This window comes from Curcuma longa, chromosome 4 (assembly GCF_044706935.1).
Source record: "Curcuma longa cultivar G26 ecotype Majalengka, Jawa Barat chromosome 4, ITB_CL_G26_1.1, whole genome shotgun sequence".
Classification (NCBI taxonomy): Eukaryota; Viridiplantae; Streptophyta; class Magnoliopsida; order Zingiberales; family Zingiberaceae; genus Curcuma; species Curcuma longa.
In genome coordinates this window covers 9251327-9274955 of record NC_133864.1, presented here as the reverse complement: position 1 = coordinate 9274955, position 23629 = coordinate 9251327, and the positions used below count along the sequence as shown (strand labels likewise).

The window sequence follows — 23629 nt, the reverse complement described above, 5'->3', positions numbered from 1 at the left end:
AAAAGGCCCTCCGGTAAATGAAAGGATACTTTTTTATTTTTTTTAACAAACTTTTAACTAAAACCATTATTATCTTAATAAAAATTTAATAAACTTTTTAAATTTTTTTAAAAGTTTCAATTAATTTTAAAAATTATTATTTAGATAACTTTTAATAAAATTAAATTTTGACTTAACTATTCTCCTTAATAAATACTCTATCAAGTGTGACGGTGACTCAATTATGATAGTTTTGACAAAGCTTGAAAATTCAAGAAATGCAACAGTGATTTGAAATTCTATCATTGCGCACATGAAAGACAAGTTAGTAACAATTTTTCAGGATTGAAGTTTGATTCTGTATATCCCGCTTTGGGGCGAACAAAAAGCTAATAACATAACAAATGCCCGAAAGTTGGTTCAACTAAGATTGCCTACTGGGGTTAGTATGCCTCAGAGGAAATCAAAAACAAAACAGAGCTTGGCAAAAGGAGCATTACCTTTAGTCATCTGAGATATACACAAAATCTGGTGAATTTGGTGGAGTCGTACTCTTGCGTGGAACATTCTGAAGCCTCACATCACTAGATTCATCTTCAAAAGCTCCTGATTCCACATTTTCATCATCTGCAGGGCAGGGCAACGAAGCATGCTTCATAGATGGAGGTTTCTCATCATAAGGATCTTCAGCGTGTATTAATTTATTCTCTATTTGAAAGAGACAAAGACGTGCTTCATGCGCATCCTTCACAAGTTCAGAGGGTGGCGTGCTATGGCAACCCTCCGTGTGAATTACAGAACTATCAACATCTTGATCTCCACCATTTCCACTGGCACCTATCAGAGCTAGAGTCTTCCCATCAGTTGCTGCAGTTTGCGCACTTTGACGCAAAAGACTATCCAATAATTTCTTCTTTTTCCTCCTTTCTGACCTTTTATTTAACAGAGGTTCTGAGTCATCATCTTCCTCAGTTTCATAATAACCTAATGATGGAATTATAACTGTGCATCCATTTTCAGAGGTTCCCTGTTTTCTTCTTTTTGAGGGAGTAGACACATGCTTCCTGTTTGATGTTCTTTGACGTTTTGGGACTTTTTTGGCCACACTCTTCCCCATTTGAGATTCAATGTTTTCCAGCTCTCCATATTTGTTTTGCGCCTGAGATTCATGCCTATCAAAAGATATATCTAGAGAAGCTTGCGCTACTTCACCTGAAGAATTGAAATACTTTTTTAAACTATTTTTTTCTTCAGTATGTGTGGCTTTCTGTCCTTTGTCATGCAATTTCTGTTTGCGAGCTCCAACCCGAGAGGGCAATCGTTTTTTCATGTCCTCCGTCTTGTCACACTTCTCTTCAGCTGAAATATTAAGTAGAATGTTCATAGGAACATTGTTTTGTGAAATATTTTTTACAAAATTTTATCAGACGCAAGGAAAAATTAATGGAAATGCTAGCATTTATTGTGAAATTAGTTCAATATTAGAATGGTAGCATCCAGATTACCATTAAATATCCCTCTAGAAATAACAACGGCAGAATTCAAAGTCATAAAAAATCATGAGCAATAATATACAAGTTTTATATCCCAAAGCCAAGAAAATGCAAAACCACTAGGAAAGTATACAACAGATGACTCACCATTTGAGTTGATTTTTTCGTAATTAGATTCAGGTGCTTCTGGTGAGATGGAGATCCCAGAACGCAATTCCTTATTGCTGCAAAATCAAGAGAACAAAGCTTTTTAACTAATTATAGGAGGAAATGTCACTAATTGAAAGAATATTTCAGCAACTGGTTATAAGCAATTTTGCATAACTAGCCCTTTCCAAAAATATCTAATAAGATGCCCATATTGCAAACATAGAATTTAAAAATATTTCAGCAACTGGCTATAAGCAATTTTGCATAACTGGCCATTTCCAAAAATATCTAATAAGATGCACATACTGCAAACATAGAATTTAACATAATTGCAATCCCTACTTGGTTTGGCTGCAGATGATACAAAAATTTGAGGTGACTAACATAATTGCCCAAAAATTTACAAATTTATACTAGTACTCATGGTTCTTGAATACCACCATTATCTTCACCCTTTTTGACTAAACTAGATCAATGCATAATTAGAAGAAATTCTAAGGAAATGATTATTGCTGTTAAGAATTTGTTTCTCTCTCTCTTCTCCTTTCATCATAGAAAAAAGAATTATATTGATAAGTTCAAATTAAAAAACAAACAGAAGTCACTAATAACAAAACAAATTTAAAATTTCTATAAAAAAATTAATAAATTTAACATGGAATACAAGTAGCAAGGACACTATTTGAGAAAAGCAGGATAGATATAGCCAGTTGACTATCAGTTTAATCAAAAGTTAGGGGTGTAAACAAGCCAAGCTGCTCACGAGCTATTCGAGTCTCGGCTCAAAAAAAAGTTCGTTTGAGTTCGTTCGATTAAGTTAACGAGCCGAGCTCAAGCCTGATTTCGAGCTCGAATAGTATTTCGAGCCGAACTCGAGCTTAATAGTATTTGGTTCGTGAGCTCGCGAACATGTTCGTTTAAAGGCTTGCGAACGTGTTCGCGAACATGTTCATTTAAAGGCTCACAAACGTGTTTATTAAGAGATTCACGAATATATATATATATATATATATATACGAGTTTGATATCCTGCGCGAACGAAAAAACGCGTCCCGTGCGCACGCGATCCCGACCGTTCATCGCGAAAAATCCACGCCGTTCATCACGAAAAAACACTGTAGCTTCTCTGCGTCGTCGACGTTCTCGCCGCTGCCGCTCCTCCGTCCGGCCACCGCCGGCCACCGGACCGGCGGCGATGGATTCGCAACTCACCGGCGCCAGGACTGGTGGCCTGATTCCGGCCGAATTCGGCCGGAATCCGGCCGATTTTCGGTCGGAATCGACCAACAGTTACTGTTGGCCGATTCCGGCCGAATCACGGCCGGAGACCGGCCGCGGTCGACGCGCCCGGCGCCGGCGCGTCGACCGCTGCCGGTCTCCGGCCGATTTCGGCCGGAATCGAAAAAACGCGTCTGTTGGCCGGTCTCCGGCCGCGATTCGGCCGGAATCCGGCTGATTTTCGGCCGACAGTGGCCGGTGGGCTGTGTCCTGTTTCCGACCGGATTCCGACCGTAATCCGGCCAGAATCCGATGCCGGAATGTGCGCCGGCGAGTGGCGCATCCAACGGTCCGGGTCCGGTGGCCGGCGGTGATCGGACGGCGGCGCGACGGCGGCGGAAGTGGACGGGGGTCGGCGGTCGCGCAGGGATCGCGTAGGGATGAGTCGCGCGGGATATCATTTCTCTATATATATATATTACATGAATTATAAATATTATATATTAACGAGCCAAGCTCGAACTAAGCTCGTTTAATTTTTAAACGAGCTATTTTCGAACCAAATTCGAACTGTATTCGAACTGTATTCGTTTAACTTTAAAACGAGTCTTTTTCGAGCCGAGCTCGAGCCGTTCGCGAACTATTTAATTTCATTACGAGCCGAGCTCAAGCTTAAGAATTAAAGCTCGAATCGAACTCGAGCCGAACTCGAGCTTAGGAAAAACGAATCGAGCTCGAGCTCGAGCCTCTTACTATTTGGCTCGGCTCGGTTCGATTACACCCCTATCAAAAGTGCAGAGGCTCAGGATTTTGTACCTTCAAACATGATAAGCTGTAAAGTACACAGTTTAATCAAAATGGTGATTTCTTTAAGATATATTAGTGTGATCAGAATATTTAGACCTATGAACATCTGTAAATACAACAGAGCATTACCACCCTGCTACCTCAAATGTAAAGGGTGAGCTAGAAGGCAAGCCTAGAAGTGACTCATCAAACAACCCCGAATGTGATGAAAATAAGAAGATATTCTCACATTATTTTGGGGCAATGCGAGTAAAAAAGCTAGCATATGCTTATATAGTTAGATTCACATCTTGAAATATAAGAACACAATGTAGGCAATAGGAAGTAGGCCCATTGCCTAGTGCCTAAGCAGTAGAAAGGCACCTAGGCAGGAGCCTATACGATTGACATTAAAATGATATTAAAATAGAAAGGAGAAATAAATTAAATTAAACATGACTAATATTAATATATATGTATGTATTCATAATAAGTGCATCCTTAATCAAACAAAATAAGTTTACGATCATAAAAAAAATGTTATAATTATACAAAAAAAGTTGTAGAAGCAATGAAGCATTTCATATTTCACACTGTAACCAATAAAATTAAAATGTACAAAATATAAAATTTAATAATTTAATCATAAATCTAAATTGCAAGAAAACACATAGCTAGTTTATAATTAGTGACATGGTATGTAGAAAAGCAACTTATAATTAATGTGAAATGATCAAGCAACTTATAAAAAAATAAAATATTGGATATTTTTCGTAGACCTGTTTGAATCGAATAATGTTACAAGAATCATGAATTATAATGATATAATAAATGAGAAAGTAAAACTAAAAAAATAAAATCATACCTAAGACCAAAATAATATATTACTACATTTAGAGGCATATATAAATCCCCACGTGTATTATTGATCTCCCAGATACATCAATATCAAACCTCAATGCATTCAGACCTTTATGTAATTTACTTTTTATCTCTATCTATTGCTTCATAGATAAATACCATAGTTAATTGAGTATCATCGTCCACAAGTTGAAGGATTTTATAAGTGGGTCACATATATAGAACTTCATTGATTTCAAATCAAATCACTCAATACAATATCTTGCACTCTTTTCCTTCCAGTGGGCCTGAAAGAGAAGTTTTATCCAATGTTTGATATGCAAACCTTGACCTAAGAGTCATTTTCTTTTCTAATATGTTCTTCAATGTATGGAATGATGTGGCAAATGTAATCATAACACATCTTGCTAGCTTACCACCCTAAGTAAATCTCTTAATACAAATTGAGTACCAATGTATATAGATAAATAAACACAGAAATTCGCTTGGCCTTCAAAATGATATCATAAAAGAAAAGAAGATTACTCAATATCTGTAAGAAAGGTGTAGTATACACTGACCAAAATATTTTTTGTTCTTTTTTCTTCCAAGTCTTTCAAACAGCTACACAATAAGATGCACCTTTGGACACAATCTGAACAATATTTTTTCACCTATCTTATCAACCAATTCATGAAGTAATTGAAAAATCTACTTTACATCTTTGATTGCATCTGATGCATCTATAGATCAGAAAAAATACCACTTGAACTATTTGCAATAAAAAATGCAAAAGAACAACCTCTATTACTGATTCATCTGTCATACTTATAGCATATCACATCTTTCTGTATTCTTCTTTATATTTTAGATTTTCAGAGACAAGATCTTTCTATTTCTTTAAAAAGTAACTTGTGCCATGAAAAGGAAGCTTCAAACCATGATCATATTCTCCCACTAATTTCAACATTTCCATAAACAACATGCTCTTTATCAAATTGAATGGTAAAGCATAATCATAGATACCTCAGCATATATTTGATTTAAAGACTCTTTTCTTTGTAATTTTTCATTGTTATTTGATGACATTCCAGTTAAAGATTCAATTCCCTTTAGCACAAAAGCATCAATTCCTTTGACTTCTTGCTTACAACTAGCACTTCACTTTCTTGTTCATTCAATCATTCCCTCACAACATCATAATCTTTTTTCACCCCATGGAGAATCTTCAAAAACTAACTTCTGATATCTGAAATTTGACAAGTTGCAACTTTATTTCTTGTTCCGGCATGATAATTTTTTATTTTGATAACACAGACCAATATTAAATTCCATAGACTTGGACTCCAATCTCATTCCATTAGAACTTTCTTGCAATGTTCCCATATGACATCAATTATCTTTGATTTGTTTGTTAGAGTCATATCTTCAAAATAGCACAAGATCAGCAATAAACAATTGATAATTTAAAAATAAAAATTGAAAAACATGAAACAGAACCTAAGTTCCTAAATTGCGCTCCAAGTTTGTTTGTCATCTAGAATTTTCAAATTGCTTTAATTATGAAACAGAAAAATTGATTGCTTTACTTTAATTAAAACATAGCTTGGAAGTGTTGAAGAGAAAGCATAATTACCACATAGCCTCTCAAGAGCACAAACATTGCCACTGAACTTGGAACTTATTTGTTCTAGGATTCTATTTGAAGTTTAGAACCTAACACCTATCAAAATTTCTTCTTGCAATACTGGTTTCTTCATGAAGTATATTGCGAGAAAAGCAAATTAAAATTTTGAGTATCTAAGTTCTTGTTTGGAACTTGATTACATTTATTAAATTAAATCACTTTTTGATCTTTTTCATGATCTGCAATTTCAAGCATTGACATTGCACAAATGGATATACCATGATTAATGATATATTATAGAATTATGTTTTGTCACTTGCAAGGTTCAAAATCTCGAGTCATGCCAAAGTTTTAAAAACAAAACTATTTTAGTATCGTACTGATATTTCTTCGATGCATGGCGTTGGTAATAGATTGGAGTTGAAGAAGGATATGAAACATAGGAAGGTGTATTGTCGTGCCGAGCTGGTTTTAAATCTAGTATCATATTAGGCGAAACGGTAAATTACCGAAACTCACCACTCAATAGAGATAATGTGTCCTTTTGTTTCATCTCCTTCTTCTTCCAACCTCCAATATGCCATCAACACCATACATCATAGCGTCGGCACAATACTGGAACAGTATCTTTTCGATCAAAGACTGAAACTACGACACGACTCGAGATTTTGAACCTTCGTGCTGAGTGGCATTGAGTTTCAATTATTTACCGGAATGTTAAATTTCGACCATTTCGCCCGGCACGATATGAGATTTCAAATCATGGTCATTTGTTTTTGTCAAAAGTGGTTCAACTTCAACCATGCCTTGCCATGGAAAGTGGTGTTGACTATTTTGATAGAATGAGTTTCCAGTCTACCAGCAGTAAATTTGCGACTGGAGTGGCTCTTGAATATACTTCTAAGTATTTCACATAAAGATACGGGCTAGTAGTCAAATATAGAAAATCAGGGTTTAACTAATGCATCATAAATAAGTGAGAATCAATCTATCTATATCATCAACATGTATATTTTCAATAAAATCAAACACTAATCTTCAAATTTCTGGTTGTACATCTATTGAGGTATTAGTCATCATTGGAAATACAGTTAAAGATGTCTTAAAATAAGCATCATTACTCAATTAATGGACTCAAAATGCATGCAAACTCAACTGTAATTCTACTACCTGTTCCAGTACCAAGATATGAATGAACTGTCAAGAGATTGATTTGGCAACAAGTTCTTAGAGGAATCACTGGCTAAAGTTCTGTTCCTGTTTGATGTGATTACATTTCTGCCAAGTTCACACTGCAAGAGAAAATGACAACATCCATCTAACTATGAAGTTCACTGAATCTAGTGTTCAAATTTCATAAAGAAGTTTGATTCAATGAAAAGTACAGAAGATTAGTTTACATTCATTTGACGAGCTTTAAGATCCTGATGCTCTTGTAAGTCATGATCAAACATGATGCTATAGCCCCCTGCTGGTCTCTGAAGTAGGTATAGGGATGAAAAATGATTTTAACAAAACCACATGAATATCTAAAATAATACAGCTAACAAACCTGAGGATCCATAACCGAACTGGAATTTATGGAGTTCATTGTAGCTTGGAAACTTGAACTGTGATCACTGTATATATATGTAAAGTAGGCACATGATGTGAGTGACTATATTTAGAACTAGCATTTAAACATGGGATAGTCTAATGTGTTGCCTGTGATCTCCATTATTATATTTGATCCACAGGAATGCGTGTATCATCTCATGTAGTAGAGCATTCTTAAGATCACACACAGATTGGGTTCTCAAAAATGGTTCAGACAAGCATATCTCACAGCCCCCGCTATAGTATTCACAGTAGCCGATGTAGCTGCATTAATCAATCAAAATATTAGAAAGTTGTTCAACAATCTTATCTATTGAACGAAATAAATTCCAGTTAGTAACTGTATAGCATACACCACTAACTGGTGTTAAAATAAATATAATCATGGAATGCCTGAAGGAACAATCAGAAAAAATTGATGTCTAGGATGAAAAGAACACTAAACTAGAGAATTTGAAGCGACAACAAAAACAGCAAACTGACGATTAATGTCCAACTACTTGTGGAAATGCAATCAAGGAGCTTGCCTAATCTAACGCCTAGTATGCCCACAACATTCAATGCCCTTAGGTAGATACTTGGCATGTAACCATGAAGCATTATGATGCTTCCCTTGTAGATAAAGTTTCTGAAAGATGTGAAAAGGAAAATTTACCCCTTGACTTCCCTTGATGATAATATGAATAATGAGAATGATGGATAATGAAATAAAACATCTGAGGATTTTCCTTTTATTTCTCAAACAATGCTTTTCAGTTTAGTTAGCTACACCAAATATTTCTATATTATTTCTAGGATGCTAATTGCCTATTTTGCTCATATACAGAAATCTCTTATTCCAATGCCTTGGAAACTCCAAACCACATATATTGTAAAGATTTTTGAGCTAGAAATTTATGACAGATTCTTAAGCTTTTCCACCCTTTAAGAATTTTTTTTGCTTTTATATCTTCTTATCTTTACCATGTGAATATTTTTATTTTTATAATTTTTAGTTTTAGTAATTTTAAGGATACATGTCCTGACATTGTTATGCCTGTAATTTGTGGTTCTTACATAAGGCGGTTAATGTGGATAACCCTTGAATGTTTTCCTGCTTGTCACCTTTGGGAACACTGAATTGCAGCAACTATCATGGATATCCACCCACCTTTGTCTACAGCTAGAACAATATCAATCAAGCTAATAGTAGACATAGCTTACTTTATCGCATCCTACAAAGCTTTAGGTCTCCCCAACCCCTTCACATTGGCAAGCAAGTACAACTAATTTGAAGATAAGTTCTAAAGGGCTTTATGTATATATCAATGCATAAGGATCCTGCCAAGGTAGGGTAGTCCAGGGGAGACACATGTAAATTAGTAAAAAAATTAAAACGTGTTAGATGATAAATTCATGCCTAAATAAGGAGCGTTAGTTCTACAGAGCATTCATGTCTCCATCACAAATCTGACTTTTAGGTCACAATGTCACCAGTTCATTCTGGAGTCCTAAATCCCAGTGTCTTTACATCTGCTTAATGAATTTCATCACTCATCTTTTGGTTCATACTAGAAACAACACTAAACAAGCAGAGAAACAAAGAAGAAAATTGATTCTAAATAAATAATAAAAACGCAGGTAAAAGAGAAGAAGAAAAAGTCAAAACACAATAGAAACGAGACAGTATAAGTAATTATACTGCTTAAACCCCACACAAACAAGATTTTGAAGAAAACAAGAGGCCAAATCAATTGTAAAATGAAGCTAAGCGGAACAAGCTGTGCCAGGAGCACTATCAATCAACGGGGAGAGGCAAGTGATTCTAATCATAAACCCTAGTGTTAAAAGACCACAAAAACTTTTCTTTTACTGGAGGCAAGCGTAAAGAGATCAGAATAACTAAAATCAGAGTCGCAAACGCTGAGGGAGAGGAGCTTGTCGAATACCGGGTGGAGGAGGACCAAGACACGGCGCAGCAGCTGAGGGAATCGTTGAAGTAGAGAGTGTTGTAGTGGGAAAACAATTCGTGGATGTCCAGGCGAAGTTCACCGGCAGCCGCCTCCACTCCTGCTTCAACCGCCTGTGCGGACGGCGCATTCGGCCGGCGACGGACTGGGTTTCGCCTTCGCGGCGGCATCGCAGGGGTTCCTAACTCGCTCGCCCACGCTTCTACCACCCAACTTTATTATTTAAGCATTCATAATTTTAACAAAAACCTCTTATTCATATTTACATGCTTTACCTTTAATAAAGCCCTAGATCTCATCGAGCCGATCTGTTACGGTTGCCTTCTCCCGATCACGAAGATCGTTGCGTCGCCTCTGTGAGCTCTCGGTCTCCTCTTCCCAAATGTCGAACTTCCCGTCGGTGGTCTGGAGGAGCCTCCTCGCGCATCGACTTGCTTGACCCAGTCTGCAAGTGTCCGTTGATCATCAATCGAGCCTCCGCGTTCGTCAAATTGCTTGGGCTCAAGTCGGCTCTTCGCTGTTTTCTCACCCATCCGCCACTCGAGGATCCACATGATCTACTCCACGATAGTAAATCGAGAAACTTCAATTGATCATGACGGAGACGGATATTGCTCGGCTGCTGTATTCAACTCTGGTCGACAACGCTCACCACCCCATATGCCTTACTATCCGTCCTAAGATATGGAAGAAAGATAAATTAGAATGAATGAGTTTTTATAGGAATGAGCTTTTAGAGGGAAGAAATTAATTTCCATGGGCATGCATTCGTGAAGATTCTTTTATACAAAAAGGTGAAATTCGTCATTTTAGTGGTCTGTATAATTAATTCTCGATCATCTATGAAGAGGTAAATCCATTAAGACTTATCTCGGGGGCATCCGTGAAGATTCGAACATTACTATATTGTTGCCGAACTACCACTAGAATACTCGTCTGCGTCATCCATGGGGACTTTATAAGGGTGACATCATGATGTTCGAGAACTTTAATGAGCCAGGACATGCAATTACTATCGTCTAGATCTAATTAGGGTTCAAAACCAACGATTTGACGGCTCAAAATCATCGGTTCTTTAACTGTTCAATTCACGATTCACTAATATTCAATTATTATTAATTAAAAATTATAAATTTATAAAATATATATATAAAGAAGGGTTTATACTTATTTAATCTGCCTACATATCTCTTATGATTTTAAAAGAATATTTAAAACTTTAGAAGTATCGTCATCATCAGTATTTCTTTATATCTTGGATGTTGAAATTTACTTGGATTTATCATCAGTAAATTGGCTATCACCTCTCTGATGTTGAAATAATGAATTTCCTCATCTCATTATAATTAGAGATTCAAAGTAAAAAATGATCAAGATTTTAGAATTGAAAGATGAGAATAGAGAAATGATATGAAAATAATGAAATGAATTTTTTTATTTATAAAATTTAGAGAATAATGAATATTAAATAGTAATTATTAATAAAAAATTAAATAATCTTAATCGTTAAAAAAAAATTTAAAATTCTCTCCCAATAATTAGAATTGCTTTTATTCTTTCCCTTAGTTTTTAAATTGTATAGTATAAATAAACGGTTAAATAGTTGAAAGAATTAATAGCAATATAGTAAAAATAAATTATTGATTGGTTATTAAATAATTAATTAAGACGTTAGTTGTTATAGTCTAGTTGATTAGGATTCTTGCCTCTCATTCGCAAGACTCGATTTTGATTTTCGACAATGAAATCTTTTTAATAAATTTTCGTTTATAAAAGAAAAACAAATCCGTTGAATTAGCGAATTTTGTTATATTTTAATTGGATAATCTAATTGGGATTTTAAAAAATATGTTTAAGTTATCTATTTAAGTTACAGTTGATTGAACTTAAACTTAGGTTTTAATCATTTAAAACTACGTTTTAATTAACATCGTTGCTTCTGTCCCTGACTCACGCTGCATCGTAACCAACTCAGTTATGTCCCGAAAACACACAATAAGTAAATCATCGGTTTTACGGTTAGAGCATCTGAACCATAACCGACCCGACAGGGTCTAGGCCAGTTACAATTTAGGCCCGGGAACCCAACTCAAAGGGTATCCAGCCCGTTGACCAAGGAACTGGTCTGGGCTAACTATCACCCAACCCTTTAATCCCCACCTTAGCCTACACCCAGTCGCCCAGACCAATCACTGTACGCCAAAGGAATAACACCAGTGACCCCCCTCCACCATCTCTTATGCTCTATTGACAACTATGTTCGTATATTACTGATCCACTAGGATATGCATATCTGACCCGCCCGAATGGGAACCTACGTTGTCTGGAAACGGCGTTTACACTGAAGTCCCCGTTTCCGAAATGCTGGGAAACGTTTCCATCCGTGGAAACTTACAAGAAACGGCCAGATTTGATGAATTTTGACTTTAAGTTCAAAAAATGCCACAATCAGATTTTTTCATGTACAACATGGTCTTACTTATGCCATAATCTAGGAAATATTCACAGTATTTGATGAGGTCTTCGATGTTTTCAAAATCTGGAAACTTCAACTATTGCCGTTTTCCATTTCCATTTCCGTTTTTCTCATTTTTTGTCTCCAAGTTTCCAGACAGCATAGATGGGAACATCCCCACATTCTCAAATTTCAATAAATGAAGTTCAGATTATACTATAGGAATATTCTATAGAAAATATCTCCAAAATTATAGTAAACATTCTCAATTGGCAATATACTAGAAGCTCTAGTACCCAAAGTTCTAATACACCATGAGAACATTCAGGCTAATCGATGAAATCGCATCCAGCTAGCTAATCAATTGGAAGTTGTCAAATACCTTTGACTCGGGTTCCCGAGCCTAAATTGAATTGAACGTTACAGGCCCCTTGAGCATATGTGAGTTGGTTATGATTTAGCAGAGTTGTAAGGACAAGGGTTCAATCCTGACGAAGCCAGGCAATACCCTGCGTCGTAACCAACTGCACTTTCTCGATTTACCTCCTCATAGATGGTCGTGGGGCCGACGTGTGGGGCCGCCAAGGTGGCGGATCCACCTTTTTGCAGAAGAATTGCAAGGTTGCTTGATGGATCCGTAGTGCGTTTGGATGAGAGTTCAAGAAACCATCATAGGATCCTCCTCGTGAAGAGGTTCGTGAAGCAATTAAAGATTGTAGAGAGGCAGCCATTAGAGTCATTGTGATAACTGGTGACAACAAAGGAACTGCAGAAGCAATTTGCAGAGAAATAGGTGTCTTTGGCCCAGATGAAGACATCAGCTCAAAAAGCTTTATAGGAAAAGATTTCATGCTTCTTCCTGACAGACAAAACATATTAAGGCAAAAAGGTGGGCTTCTTTTCTCAAGAGCAGAACCAAAGCACAAACAAGAAATTGTGAGGTTGCTGAAAGAAGATGGTGAGGTTGTAGCAATGACAGGTGATGGGGTAAATGACTCCCCTGCACTGAAATTGGCTGACATTGGTATTGCCATGGGCATTTCTGGGACAGGTGAGTCACCTTGCATCACTTGGACTTATTCCTTTTGTCAATTATCAAGTTCTTAGACGTACACACTTAACATTCATTAGACTAACATAGTTAAACCTAACTTAAATCTTTTGCCAATTACGTCAAAACCATCCACATGAAAACCAAGAACCAATACCATCAAAATTAGGATTCGACAGCATATCACAAAGAAATGCCATTCTCTAAAATGCATCCATGGAACAAACAAAGTGCTAGCACACAAATTATAAGATCAAATGTAGCCAATTTATATATTATTCGACACTCTCACATGGATAACAAGCACCCAATGACTTTGTTTCCTTGCTATATATCCTTAGTGTTGTGTATATATATATAGTTACAGCTAAAAGAAAGATAAAGAAAAGCAAAAACAAAAAAAAAATGGCAGTGCTCACCTGACGACATTTACATGTTGTGGCTAGCTACGAGTGGGCTTTATTGCTTGCTGCATGGCATTGAAATACGGAGACGAGACCATGGAAGAGCTCTCTCTCTCTCTCTCTCTCTCTCTATTGGTCCTGCAATGTTATGCACAGGGCACAGGCGCGGTTGAAATTGGCATCCTTTTTCAATGATCAATTTAAGAAGCTGTACTTCTGAAGCGAAAATCAATTTCATGATGTTCAAGTTTATTTATAAGATAATTAAGTTAAATCTAATCTAAAATAAAATAAATTATTAAAATAATTATTAAAATTTGATTTATTTATTTTTACAAATTTAAATTTAATTCAAGTTTAATTTGAATTTGATTATAGTTTACTCTTAATTCAACCTTTGTTTAATTGCTTGTAATTTTTATATTTTAAATTTTTTTAATTGATTATTGAATTGAATAATATAAATTTATTTATTTAATTAGTATATGTATTAATAAAAATTTTATCGATAAATATAATTGATAAATTTTATTTATAAATATTCACATTAATTGATCAATTGAATATAAATATATTCAAATTTGTTCATTTAATTTTAATTAATTTTATATATATTAAATGAACTTAAATAAATTTTTATCAAGTTCGATCAATACTAAACTTATTTATTCATTTACACTTACACTGATTTTTCAACAAAGTGCACGACAACAATTTTGAGTTTCGACTGCGCTTAGTTTTGAGAGAGCTCCTAGAAAACAAATTTAAACAACATGGAAGGGAGAGGACACACATGAGAAGATCGATCGGAAACGTTGATTCGAGCAGAGATAGAGATGTTGCATATATATATATATAGATATGATCAAGAGGAATTTAAGGTGATGGTGACGAAGGCCAGAAGTGTGCACTCTTCACCTTGGAGATGCTGCTCAGCACTCCCAACGGCGTTATGTCTCCGACGACTGTCACCTTCTTCGTCTCAAAGTTTATGTTAAACGATGTAACCCCTGCAATGCAATTGATCGACAAATTATCATCAATATTAAGTTGTAAGGAGCTAGCCACGGGCCACCCTCGATCGATCGAGATGATATGGTCTCTCACCTTCCATTCTCGAGATGTGCTTCCTGACCTTCGATTCACAGCCTTTGCAGTGCAGGGACACCTTCAAATGCACAGTCGAGAGAGCTGGAGAGCTGGCCACGGGAAGGTAATGGGGCGGTGATGAGTCGAGAGAGAGGAGATCAGGAGGAGGGAGATGGGAGTCGAAGGTGGGGAATAAGGAATCGACGACGACGTCAGTGAGGGTGTCGTCGTCGTCGTGGAGCAGGTAACGCGAGGACACCCGCTTGCTGCGGAGCTCCGACGGGGTGCTGTCCAAACTCTTCCTCGTTCGGTGGTCGTGGGATCTGGAGGAAGAAGAGGGAGATGAGGTCGAGGCGAGAGCCGGGATCGGCTTGGCTCGCCGTGGGTCTCGAATATGGGAAATTTGGCTGGTGGTGGTCGGCCGGACGATGGAGCGACGGTCGATGCTAGTGCATATGGCCGCCGACGCTGGGGACACGCAGGAGAAGTTCACACCTTTCATCTCCTTCCTCCTTCCTCCTTCCTACTGCTACACTGCAGCATGCGCCTGTAGCCGATCGAGCACTGAAGGAAGAAGCTAAGCTATTAATGGCGTCTTTATAGGAAAGGCCGGGCGACGATCGACCCAGTAATTCACACAGTTAAAAACTATTAAAACATCTCTAATTTAATAGCTAAAATTAAATATTCCTTTTTTAACACCGTCTTACAAAACTTTTGTAAAATTGATAATTTTACTAAAACTGACCAAAACTATATTATATATTTTGAAGCAGTTTGTTTTACAAATCTATATATATGGAGATACAACTCTGTAAGTATGTGTAATTTTAATTAAAATTATTACAAAATGATGTACAAATTAAAAAATATTTGGGATATTAAGGTAGTCACATGTCTTAGATAATTTTTTTTTTCAAAATGACTAGTACAAGGGAGTTAATATTGAATAAATTGGACTAAGGTAACTTTGGCTATATCATAAAGTTGATTGCACTAAGTAGAATATTTATCACTCAACCTAAATATGTATCAACAAAATTTACTTAGTCTACTGTCATCTCAATCTTCTTTGATACTATTTATCAAGATAAAACTCTTTTGTCCTATTAATCTGTTCTAAGTTAAAAATCTAATAACATGAATAATATGCATGTGAAGCATGACATATTATAGTTAATTAAAAGTATGCATAAACATAACAAGTGAAGCATATCTAGTACATCAATCAAGTAAATTAAAATTAAAATAGTAATTTTTAATAACTATTAAATATACAATTTAACACACATTACATTACGTGTTAACCCTCACATGTATCAATCCACTTTGATATATTTTAATTATTAATTTTTATTATTTTCTTGAGTATGATTTTATTAATTAGTTTCATAATTAAAGGGTAATTGATTATAAGATGATTTATATATTTTAAGTTTGTTTTCTTAACTTGTATTGAACTTACACTTGTGATCCAAGTCTAAATTTTGAATTTTAGATAGATTATTAATAATCTTTTAATTTTTTAATTTTATTTTTCAAAATATTATTTTGTTTTTATAATTTTCTAAATTTTATATTTTTGAATTTTTAAAAGTTAAAATTTGATTTTTCAAAATTTTAAATTTTAAAAATTGATTTTTTGAACTTCTAATATTAGAAAACTAATTTTTCAAATATTTATAATTTAAATTCTGACTTTTAAAATTCAAAATTTTATTTTCTGAATTTTTGAAAACTAATATCTAATTTTTCAAAATTTTAGATTTTGAACAAATTATTTTTTTGGATTTTTAAATTTAACAACTATTTTTCTCTTTTTTAAATTTTGAAAACTATTTTTCTGTTTTTGTGAATTTTGAAAAGCATTTTTTGTGAATTTGATTAATTCTGCTTTATTTTATTATCCTTAATTAAATTTAGATTATTACTAATTAAATTTGAATTATTATTTAGTCACCCATAACTTACATAAACTTCTCTAACTATATATAAATTCAATGACTCTTAACCTACCTAGACTTCTTAACTACTAAGTATTTGATCATTATATTCTTCACTTATTTTTTATATTTTGTCAACATTGTTGAACTTCTCCTATGCCAACGCATGTAGGTCCTTCTAATGTTTTTGATTAAAACTACTAGATGACCATGCAAATCTTAGACACCAAAAGTAAACCATGCTAGAACTCTCAAGTTTAATGGAATACAATAAAATCTGACTAGTTTATGGTTATCTAACAGTAGTTTTGGCCAAAACTACTAAATGATCTTAATTTTATGACTCAAACAACAAAAAGAACATCAAAGTAGGACTCTGAATTAGGGACAAAAGAATGTAGCATATTGCTTGCTTCTCAAATTCGATAAATTTAAATCCGACTACCAATTTTAACTATCTAGAATTAGATGGTCTTTTTGGACTCAAATAGCAACAGAATCATAGTAGAACTTCAAAGACTTAAGAAGCATAATACTTCCTTGTTTAGGGAATTTGACCATAGTAAAAAGTGTTCCTTGGAGCTTAGGGCAGATGGATGGGTGACTATTCTTTTTGTACATAATTAAGTGCATGTTGTCGGAGAGGAAGAGAATATAATTGAAAGAGAAGAAGACTATATATATATAATTAAGAGGGTGGACAAGGACACATGATAGCTAGCATTACTAAAATCCTCTCACTGCTAGAGTGCTTTGTATCATCTTGTGAATTCATCATTAACCACCTTCCCCTTGATTTTAGTATAACAAACAATCTCAATTACAGCCTTGTGGCGTCCACTCAACTGCTAATCAAACACAGAAATCTCGGGCAAGTTGGCGAGATCCAACTTTTTCCTGCAATGACGCAATAAACAATATCTCTACCTTCACATGAGTTCAACTCGTAGCAGAGCAAAAGTCCAGAAGAGAACATAAAATAAGGACCTGATTTTGCAGCATGCATTAATCGTTCTACTCTGCAGGTGCAGCAGCTGCCTCACGTTAAGCGAGAAAGAGCCACAGCTACGAACAGTGATGTTGCACTTCCCTACGCAAGTTGGCATCAAAGACAGAATTTCCTGTGGACCATCTGAAGTTTTAAATGACAATATATGACTTTCCAACAGGCATAGTTATTGCACTTGCAGTATGATATCAGATGAGCATTTCTGTCAATCAGACAACAGAGAGGACACAAGTGCACGAGTCTCGAAGGCACTGAGCTGAGGGCTCCTCTTTCTGACATTCCTGCAACTTTATACAATTAATTTGCATATGATTAAGCTTCCAAAAATCACAGTCTGTATATTATTAACTTTTTGATGTGTAGGAGGAAGAGCGAACAACTCAGCTACTTGGGTTTTCAAATGATAGAGGCCCCTGCTAATAATTTGATGTTTTCTATCATGCTCAAACAAGTTAGGCAAAGTATATAATATGCTTCTTGATCCATCTCGTGTATACTTTTTGAGATGGAGCTGAGGACTGAATTGACTGGGCACCAACCCATCAGCATCTAATGAGTCACATATTTTTCTTTGCTAATGGAGACAAAGTCATTGCCCTTGTTTGAATTTAGTTTCAGCAATGGCATCAACTAAATTATATTTGTAGCAATGTTTCAAAGTTTTTGGCATTATTTTTTAGCATAGTTCTTGAACTAAATTATAGATATCCAAATCTTACAATTCAACTAATTCTGAGGTGATCAAATTGGGGTGAAAATGAGCTCATTCTGTTGGGCTGAAATCAGCCACCATTCTGGCAGTCCAGTGTTTGGTCATGGCCTAGTACGAAGATGGGCAGAGCCCCCTCTCTTCTTCGTCCTTTTATTGTCCCTTTGGCTGATTTACCATTCTATAAATTCATTCAATTCTCAAATTGCAATTTGATTCTGTTTTTCATTTTTGAGAGTTCATAACGTTGAAAGCTTCTATTACATGAGACAATTGCAAATAAACACTAAGTGCGTGAGCCAGAGACAATTTTATCTTAAAAGAGAGAAGTCCAACTCTCGCCAAAATCACCTTTGGCTGATTTACCTATCTTGTAATAGAGAACTATTCAACATGAGGTTCCTCTATAGGTTATTTTTGTGAATGTGGATATCAGCTCATCTTGTTCATCAACTATCTTCTTCCAGATAGTTATTTTTGTGTGAATAAACAGTGCTTTCTCCTATAGGTTGCCTTGTCTGTTAGTGTGCCATTGAATTATAATCTGGGGCTTTTTGGTGTGACAACTTCAGTTTGTGTCGAGGACTGCTGTTCAAGTTACTCCTTCTATCAGCAGAGCAAAGAGGAATGGTATTAACCATGCAAAAAGACCATAGATCACGGCACTGACTAGAATAGATAGTTGATGGCCTGATTTACTAGCTAGTAAATTTACAAGTGTTTCTCAATCTTCCACACAAATTAATCAATCTATTTGAAGTAGAGTAGATGTATGTGTGCATATTTAGGAGAGTCTGCTAGTTTCTTGTTCCAATGCTCCGTTGTGCTTCATGGCAGAGTCCAAGCTGGTTCTCAGCCAACGCAATTCTCTAACGTAGTGATGAAGGCGATCGACTACGAGCGCAAGGAAAAGAATGAAACCTGTGAAATATTTTTGAGGGGGATGAGACTTTTGAATCGAATGCTGTGAAAGAAGAAAGGTTAATTATGTTGGATGGAGGAGGGTTTTTACCCATGAGGGTGGCTTCGAGGAGGTTGCGGCTCATGAGGACCTGGTCGGTGGGCGTGAGGGCGCCATGCTCGGCTGAGCGGCGGCTGATCTTGGTCATGCTGTAGAGGCTGGAACAGAAGACGACCAGGGCCGTGGCGGCCACGGTCTTCACGACCACGGGGCCGCGGCCTCGCTTGAGGTGGTCGACGCCGATGACGACGAGCTTGCGGAGCGTAGTGCTGAAGAGGAGCGCCGTCACCGTCGCGGCCTCCACAGCCAGCACGGTGAACAGAAGCTGGATCATCTCTCTCGATCAATTTCTGTGGCATGAAGGATGAGATGGGATTACGTTACGTTATTACGTGAAGAAAAAGGTGAGATACCAAAACCCACCGGAGGGGGAGACAAGGGAAGGAAGGATACAGGGATTTGGTAGCCGTGGTGGACGCCGGTGGGATTGGAATTTACATATGTCAATTTTAAAGTGTGTGTTTATTTTTTTTTTTATTTTAAAAAATAATGTTACTTTTACAAATTATCTTCATTTTCTTAGGAAGTAATCGGGAAATTACAATTGATCATTACAGAGAAAATATTGTCTCAAATTTATTGAAATTCAACTCTTATCCATTTCAACAAGTTTGTCATATACTAACCAACTCAATTATGTCTTGGGGACGATTTGATAATATGCGCATGAAACTTATAGATGTTGTCATCAGATGAGGTCAAATTGTGATATGATGTTGATTTGGGTATAGTCAAATTGGTTTGACTCAAGGCTCAAGAGGACCAATTGAGTTCCAAGAAGAACGGTGTGAGATGGGACATCCAAGGAATGCAAGATGAGTAGATTAAAGTTGATTTGATACTTTTGACAATAGTCACAAGAGGTGAACTTAATATGTGATAGTAAAAGATGACATGAGAAATAGGTCAAAGCCTTGATTTATATGAGAGACTGAGGAATTGATATAAGGTGAACTCTTGTACGACATAAAGCTACAACAATTAGATGGCGGTGAGTTATGAGAGATTGGGTAACTTGTAATTTCTAGATTTATGATTTTGGTTTAGATAGTTGATCGAGAACCTTTAATAGGAGAACTTGAGTTCTTGGATATAATCAATGTACTTGATCTTGCTCCTGGGGCATAGCTGAGTTGGTTATGACGGAGTAGACTTGTAGAAGAGGGCAAGAGTTCGAATCTCAGCTATATCCTCCTTCGTTGTGATCAACTGTAGTTTCTCGATTTACCTCCTTACAATTTTCAAGTAGATGAAAGTCTAAATAGATCATAACAGATAAGTCGCAGAGGTATAACTCCTAGCATGTTGACAAATGTTGAAGATGTGCTACCTTAAGTGATCCAGATTAAGTAGAATTTGAAAGCAAAGCTCAAAAAAGAGTCATTATTAGAGTAAATCTACAGTTGAACATTAGAATTCTTATGTGTGACAATAGATCAATCGGCTTAGCAATGCTTTCTAGACTCATGCAAAAGTTTATAGAGGTTGATTTCATATAGAGGCTTAGAGATTATTGTTCTCGGGCAATTTTAGGGTGAAAACAGAGTCAACCTTGAGCAAAGAACAACAAGCAACAGGCAACAAAAACACAAACTTCATTATTGTAATTGTTCATTGTTCATTTCTTGTATTTTCTATATTATTTGTTTTTGTGTGTTGTTGTAAGAACATGATTGTATGAGATTTCTCTACCTCTAAGGTATTTGAGAAGAAGAAATCATAGCAACGATTGCCAAGAGTGATCCATCTTATGGATTATAGGCCGTGAAGTAAGAATATGAGATTCAAAACACTTATCTTCATTGACAACACTTGTTTAACTTTCCACTGTCAACTTATGTTGGATTTTTTCTATTATCAACACCTATAGAACTTTCTCTATTATCAATATCTATTAAACTTCTTCATTGCAAACACTTATTGAATTTTCTATAATACTGCTTCATGAGGAAATTGCAAAGCTTTTTTTCTTTTGGAAAAACAGGAAATCCTAAAAACTAATTAGCATGGTCCAAGTTACAAATTAACTAGAATTTAATTTGCCCCTGTTTTTAGCTCACATCGATCCTCCCTGCTAATCCTACCCCGTGAGCCATACTCATGAGTACCATGCATGTGTAGATCCTGCCTGCACCACGATCTGCATGCCACTACCCGCTCGCGATCTCTTGGACGAGTTCCGCCACCTCCGACATCTCCGGCCTCTGCTCGGGGTTCGCGTCCACACAGGCGGCGGCCACCCTGAGGAGCCGCACAATGCCTGGGGCCGTGTCCGGAGCGGCGATGTCCCCGTCCAACACGTCTGCCTCTCGTTTCTCGACGATAGCCGACGCCGCCTGTTGCACTACGTCTGTTCCGGCGCCGTTGGTGTCGTGCGCGTATTGCGACGGGAACTTGCCGGTGACGAGCTCGAGGATGACGACGCCGAAACAGAAGACGTCCGACTTAGGAGACACGAGGCGGTGCTGCGTGCCTTCCGGGGTCCGGTACGCGAACATAACCTGCGAGGCCTTCGCCACTCCGACCAGCGGAACGAGGCCGTGGTCGGCGATGAGTGGTTCGAAATTGTCGGCGAGGAGGATGTTGGAGGACTTGAGGTTGCCGTGAGGCACGTCCAGGGACGCCAGTTCGGCGTGGAGGTACGCCATGCCGCGCGCGATCCCTAACGCGATCTTGAGCCGCGTTGGCCAATCTAACGCGCGTTGCTCTGCGCCACGATCACCTGCGCACCACCAACATGCATGAATTCAGATTGATGCTCGATCAGTTACCGGCCGGATCACTAGCAAGTTGCCCGTCGACTAATCTAATTACCATGGAGCACCTTGCGCAGGCTACCCGTGGGCACGTACTCGGAGACAAGGAGCTTCTCCTCCTTCCGATAATGGTAGGCTAGCGGAGTGAGTACATTGGGATGGCGAAGGCTCCCCAGCCGCCGCATCTCACCGTCGAAGGCCTCCTTGCCCACCCGGTTCATGTCGCACAGTCGCTTGACAACGACGGTGAAGCCGTTAGCCATGGCGACCTTGTAGGCAGAACCAAGGCCGCCGTTCCCCAGGACCTCAGCGGCGGCCTTCATCAACTCAGCGAGTCCGAACGCGCCCTTTTCCTCGTTAATCATGACCAGCCCTGCCATCCCCGTCGGCCCGCGGCTCGGTCCGCCACTCTTGCGGCCCGACGTCGCCTCGGAATTCTTCTCCTCCTTCTGTGTTGAGCCTGTCCCGGCGACCGCGGCTACAGAGGCTGTTCCGGACTCCAAGGCGTCTGCGGACGCCGCATCGAGATTTTCCTGATGATTACGCCGTCTGCGACAGAAGAGCAACGCCACCAGGGCTAGGGCTAGGAGGATGATGAGCACTGCAGCTACCACCCCGACCACGACATTAATATGGGTTCGAGCTCTGTCCTTCTCCATCGATGGCGCCGTTCCGCATGAGCCGGAGTCGAGAGGAGGTCCACAGAGACCAGGATTCCCCGCGAAGGAGGCGGCGCTAAAGCGAGCTAAGGAGGCGGGAATGGGACCTCTGAGTTGGTTGTTCGATGCATTGAAAGACTTGAGGGTGCTGGAGATGTGGTCGAAAGTAGGGATGGTCCCATCGAAGGCGTTATCCTCCAGGCGGAGCTCGATGAGCTTGGAGTGCGCATTACAGATGGAGGAGGGGATGCGGCCGGTGAATTGGTTGTCGTTCAGCCAGAGCTTCTTGAGGCTGCACATGGAGGCGAAGATCCCATCGGGGATCTCACCGGAGAAAGCATTGTGGGAGAGGAATAATGATTTGATGCTCCCGAGGGTAGAGAGGTCCGGCGGAAGTGGCCCAGAAAATTTATTGTCGTTGAGGCTGATGGATCGGAGGCCCTTAACATGAGAGAGGGCAGTGACATTGACGGTGCCGGAGAGGCCGAGCTTGGCAAGGCGGAGGCCGGTGACGACGCCGCTGACGCAAATCACACCGAACCAACCGCAGGGAGAGGTGGCGGAGGAAAACGACCAGGAGGAGAGAGCGTCGCCGCCTTCAGTGAAGGAATCCTTAAGCAAGAGAAGGGCGGCGGCGTCGGTCGCCGGACCTGCTATCTCCTGGGCAATCGTGGACGCGGTGAAGATCGCCGGGTGGATCGAGAAATATAAGATGAAAGCAGAGGCGGTTCGCCATTGCTGTCCCATTCGTCTCTATTTTTCCTCCACTTCTATTTTTCTTTCTTTCTTTCTTTCTTTCTTTCTTTCTTTGGCGTATGTTTCTTCTTTTTGTCTAACTCTCGAGCGAGGTGCCAAATTTAGAAAGCCAATGTCGAAAAGAATGGAAATAAAGGAG

The 23629-nt window shown here is 38.1% G+C and overlaps 4 protein-coding genes across 7 annotated transcripts; all 4 read right to left on the bottom strand.

Annotated features, from left to right (window-relative positions):
* Positions 1 to 303: 303 nt before the first annotated feature.
* LOC141827781 (uncharacterized) lies at positions 304 to 10124 on the bottom strand. 3 transcript variants are annotated; one of them, XM_074715105.1, is made up of 9 exons: positions 9914 to 10124; positions 9618 to 9840; positions 7798 to 7953; positions 7646 to 7712; positions 7494 to 7571; positions 7264 to 7385; positions 1620 to 1696; positions 1192 to 1338; positions 304 to 1119 (listed from the first exon to the last, which is right to left on the bottom strand). In XM_074715105.1, the coding sequence occupies exons 2-9, from the start codon at positions 9806 to 9808 to the stop codon at positions 482 to 484; spliced, it is 1476 nt and encodes a 491-aa protein (XP_074571206.1). In that variant the 5' UTR covers positions 9809 to 9840; positions 9914 to 10124; the 3' UTR covers positions 304 to 481. The 3 variants fall into 3 exon arrangements, with proteins under 3 accessions (XP_074571206.1, XP_074571204.1, XP_074571205.1); XM_074715103.1 differs by having other exon boundaries at positions 304 to 1338; XM_074715104.1 differs by having other exon boundaries at positions 304 to 1338; positions 9618 to 9837.
* A 3544-nt stretch (positions 10125 to 13668) lies between these two features.
* Positions 13669 to 15178, bottom strand: LOC141828571 (protein SODIUM POTASSIUM ROOT DEFECTIVE 2-like). 2 transcript variants are annotated; one of them, XM_074716025.1, is made up of 3 exons: positions 14656 to 15178; positions 14467 to 14558; positions 13669 to 13686 (listed from the first exon to the last, which is right to left on the bottom strand). In XM_074716025.1, the coding sequence occupies exons 1-3, from the start codon at positions 15137 to 15139 to the stop codon at positions 13678 to 13680; spliced, it is 585 nt and encodes a 194-aa protein (XP_074572126.1). In that variant the 5' UTR covers positions 15140 to 15178; the 3' UTR covers positions 13669 to 13677. The 2 variants fall into 2 exon arrangements, with proteins under 2 accessions (XP_074572126.1, XP_074572125.1); XM_074716024.1 differs by lacking the exon at positions 13669 to 13686 and having other exon boundaries at positions 14228 to 14558.
* Positions 15179 to 19082: 3904 nt separating this feature from the next.
* LOC141827043 (uncharacterized) lies at positions 19083 to 19593 on the bottom strand. The gene is made up of 2 exons (XM_074714326.1): positions 19311 to 19593; positions 19083 to 19219 (listed from the first exon to the last, which is right to left on the bottom strand). The coding sequence occupies exons 1-2, from the start codon at positions 19591 to 19593 to the stop codon at positions 19083 to 19085; spliced, it is 420 nt and encodes a 139-aa protein (XP_074570427.1).
* A 1876-nt stretch (positions 19594 to 21469) lies between these two features.
* Positions 21470 to 23481, bottom strand: LOC141827042 (pollen receptor-like kinase 3). Its single transcript, XM_074714325.1, has 2 exons — positions 22134 to 23481; positions 21470 to 22041 (listed from the first exon to the last, which is right to left on the bottom strand). The coding sequence occupies exons 1-2, from the start codon at positions 23479 to 23481 to the stop codon at positions 21470 to 21472; spliced, it is 1920 nt and encodes a 639-aa protein (XP_074570426.1).
* Between the last annotated feature and the right edge of the window lie 148 nt (positions 23482 to 23629).

Excerpts from the sequence above, each read along its gene's own strand:
- LOC141827781 (XM_074715103.1), bottom strand. The coding sequence starts at position 9,808 with ATGCCGCCGCGAAGGCGAAACCCAGTCCGTCGCCGGCCGAATGCGCCG. Across the intron at positions 7,386-7,493 it reads TTAAAGCTCGTCAAATGAAT|TGTGAACTTGGCAGAAATGT; the intron begins GTAAACTAATCT and ends TTTCTCTTGCAG. Across the intron at positions 1,339-1,619 it reads CGAAAAAATCAACTCAAATG|CTGAAGAGAAGTGTGACAAG; the intron begins GTGAGTCATCTG and ends TTAATATTTCAG.
- LOC141827042 (XM_074714325.1), bottom strand. The coding sequence starts at position 23,481 with ATGGGACAGCAATGGCGAACCGCCTCTGCTTTCATCTTATATTTCTCG. Across the intron at positions 22,042-22,133 it reads CCTGCGCAAGGTGCTCCATG|GTGATCGTGGCGCAGAGCAA; the intron begins GTAATTAGATTA and ends GGTGGTGCGCAG.
- LOC141827043 (XM_074714326.1), bottom strand. The coding sequence starts at position 19,593 with ATGATCCAGCTTCTGTTCACCGTGCTGGCTGTGGAGGCCGCGACGGTG. Across the intron at positions 19,220-19,310 it reads CCTCGAAGCCACCCTCATGG|GTTTCATTCTTTTCCTTGCG; the intron begins GTAAAAACCCTC and ends AATATTTCACAG.
- LOC141828571 (XM_074716024.1), bottom strand. The coding sequence starts at position 15,139 with ATGAAAGGTGTGAACTTCTCCTGCGTGTCCCCAGCGTCGGCGGCCATA. Across the intron at positions 14,559-14,655 it reads GCACATCTCGAGAATGGAAG|GGGTTACATCGTTTAACATA; the intron begins GTGAGAGACCAT and ends ATTGCATTGCAG.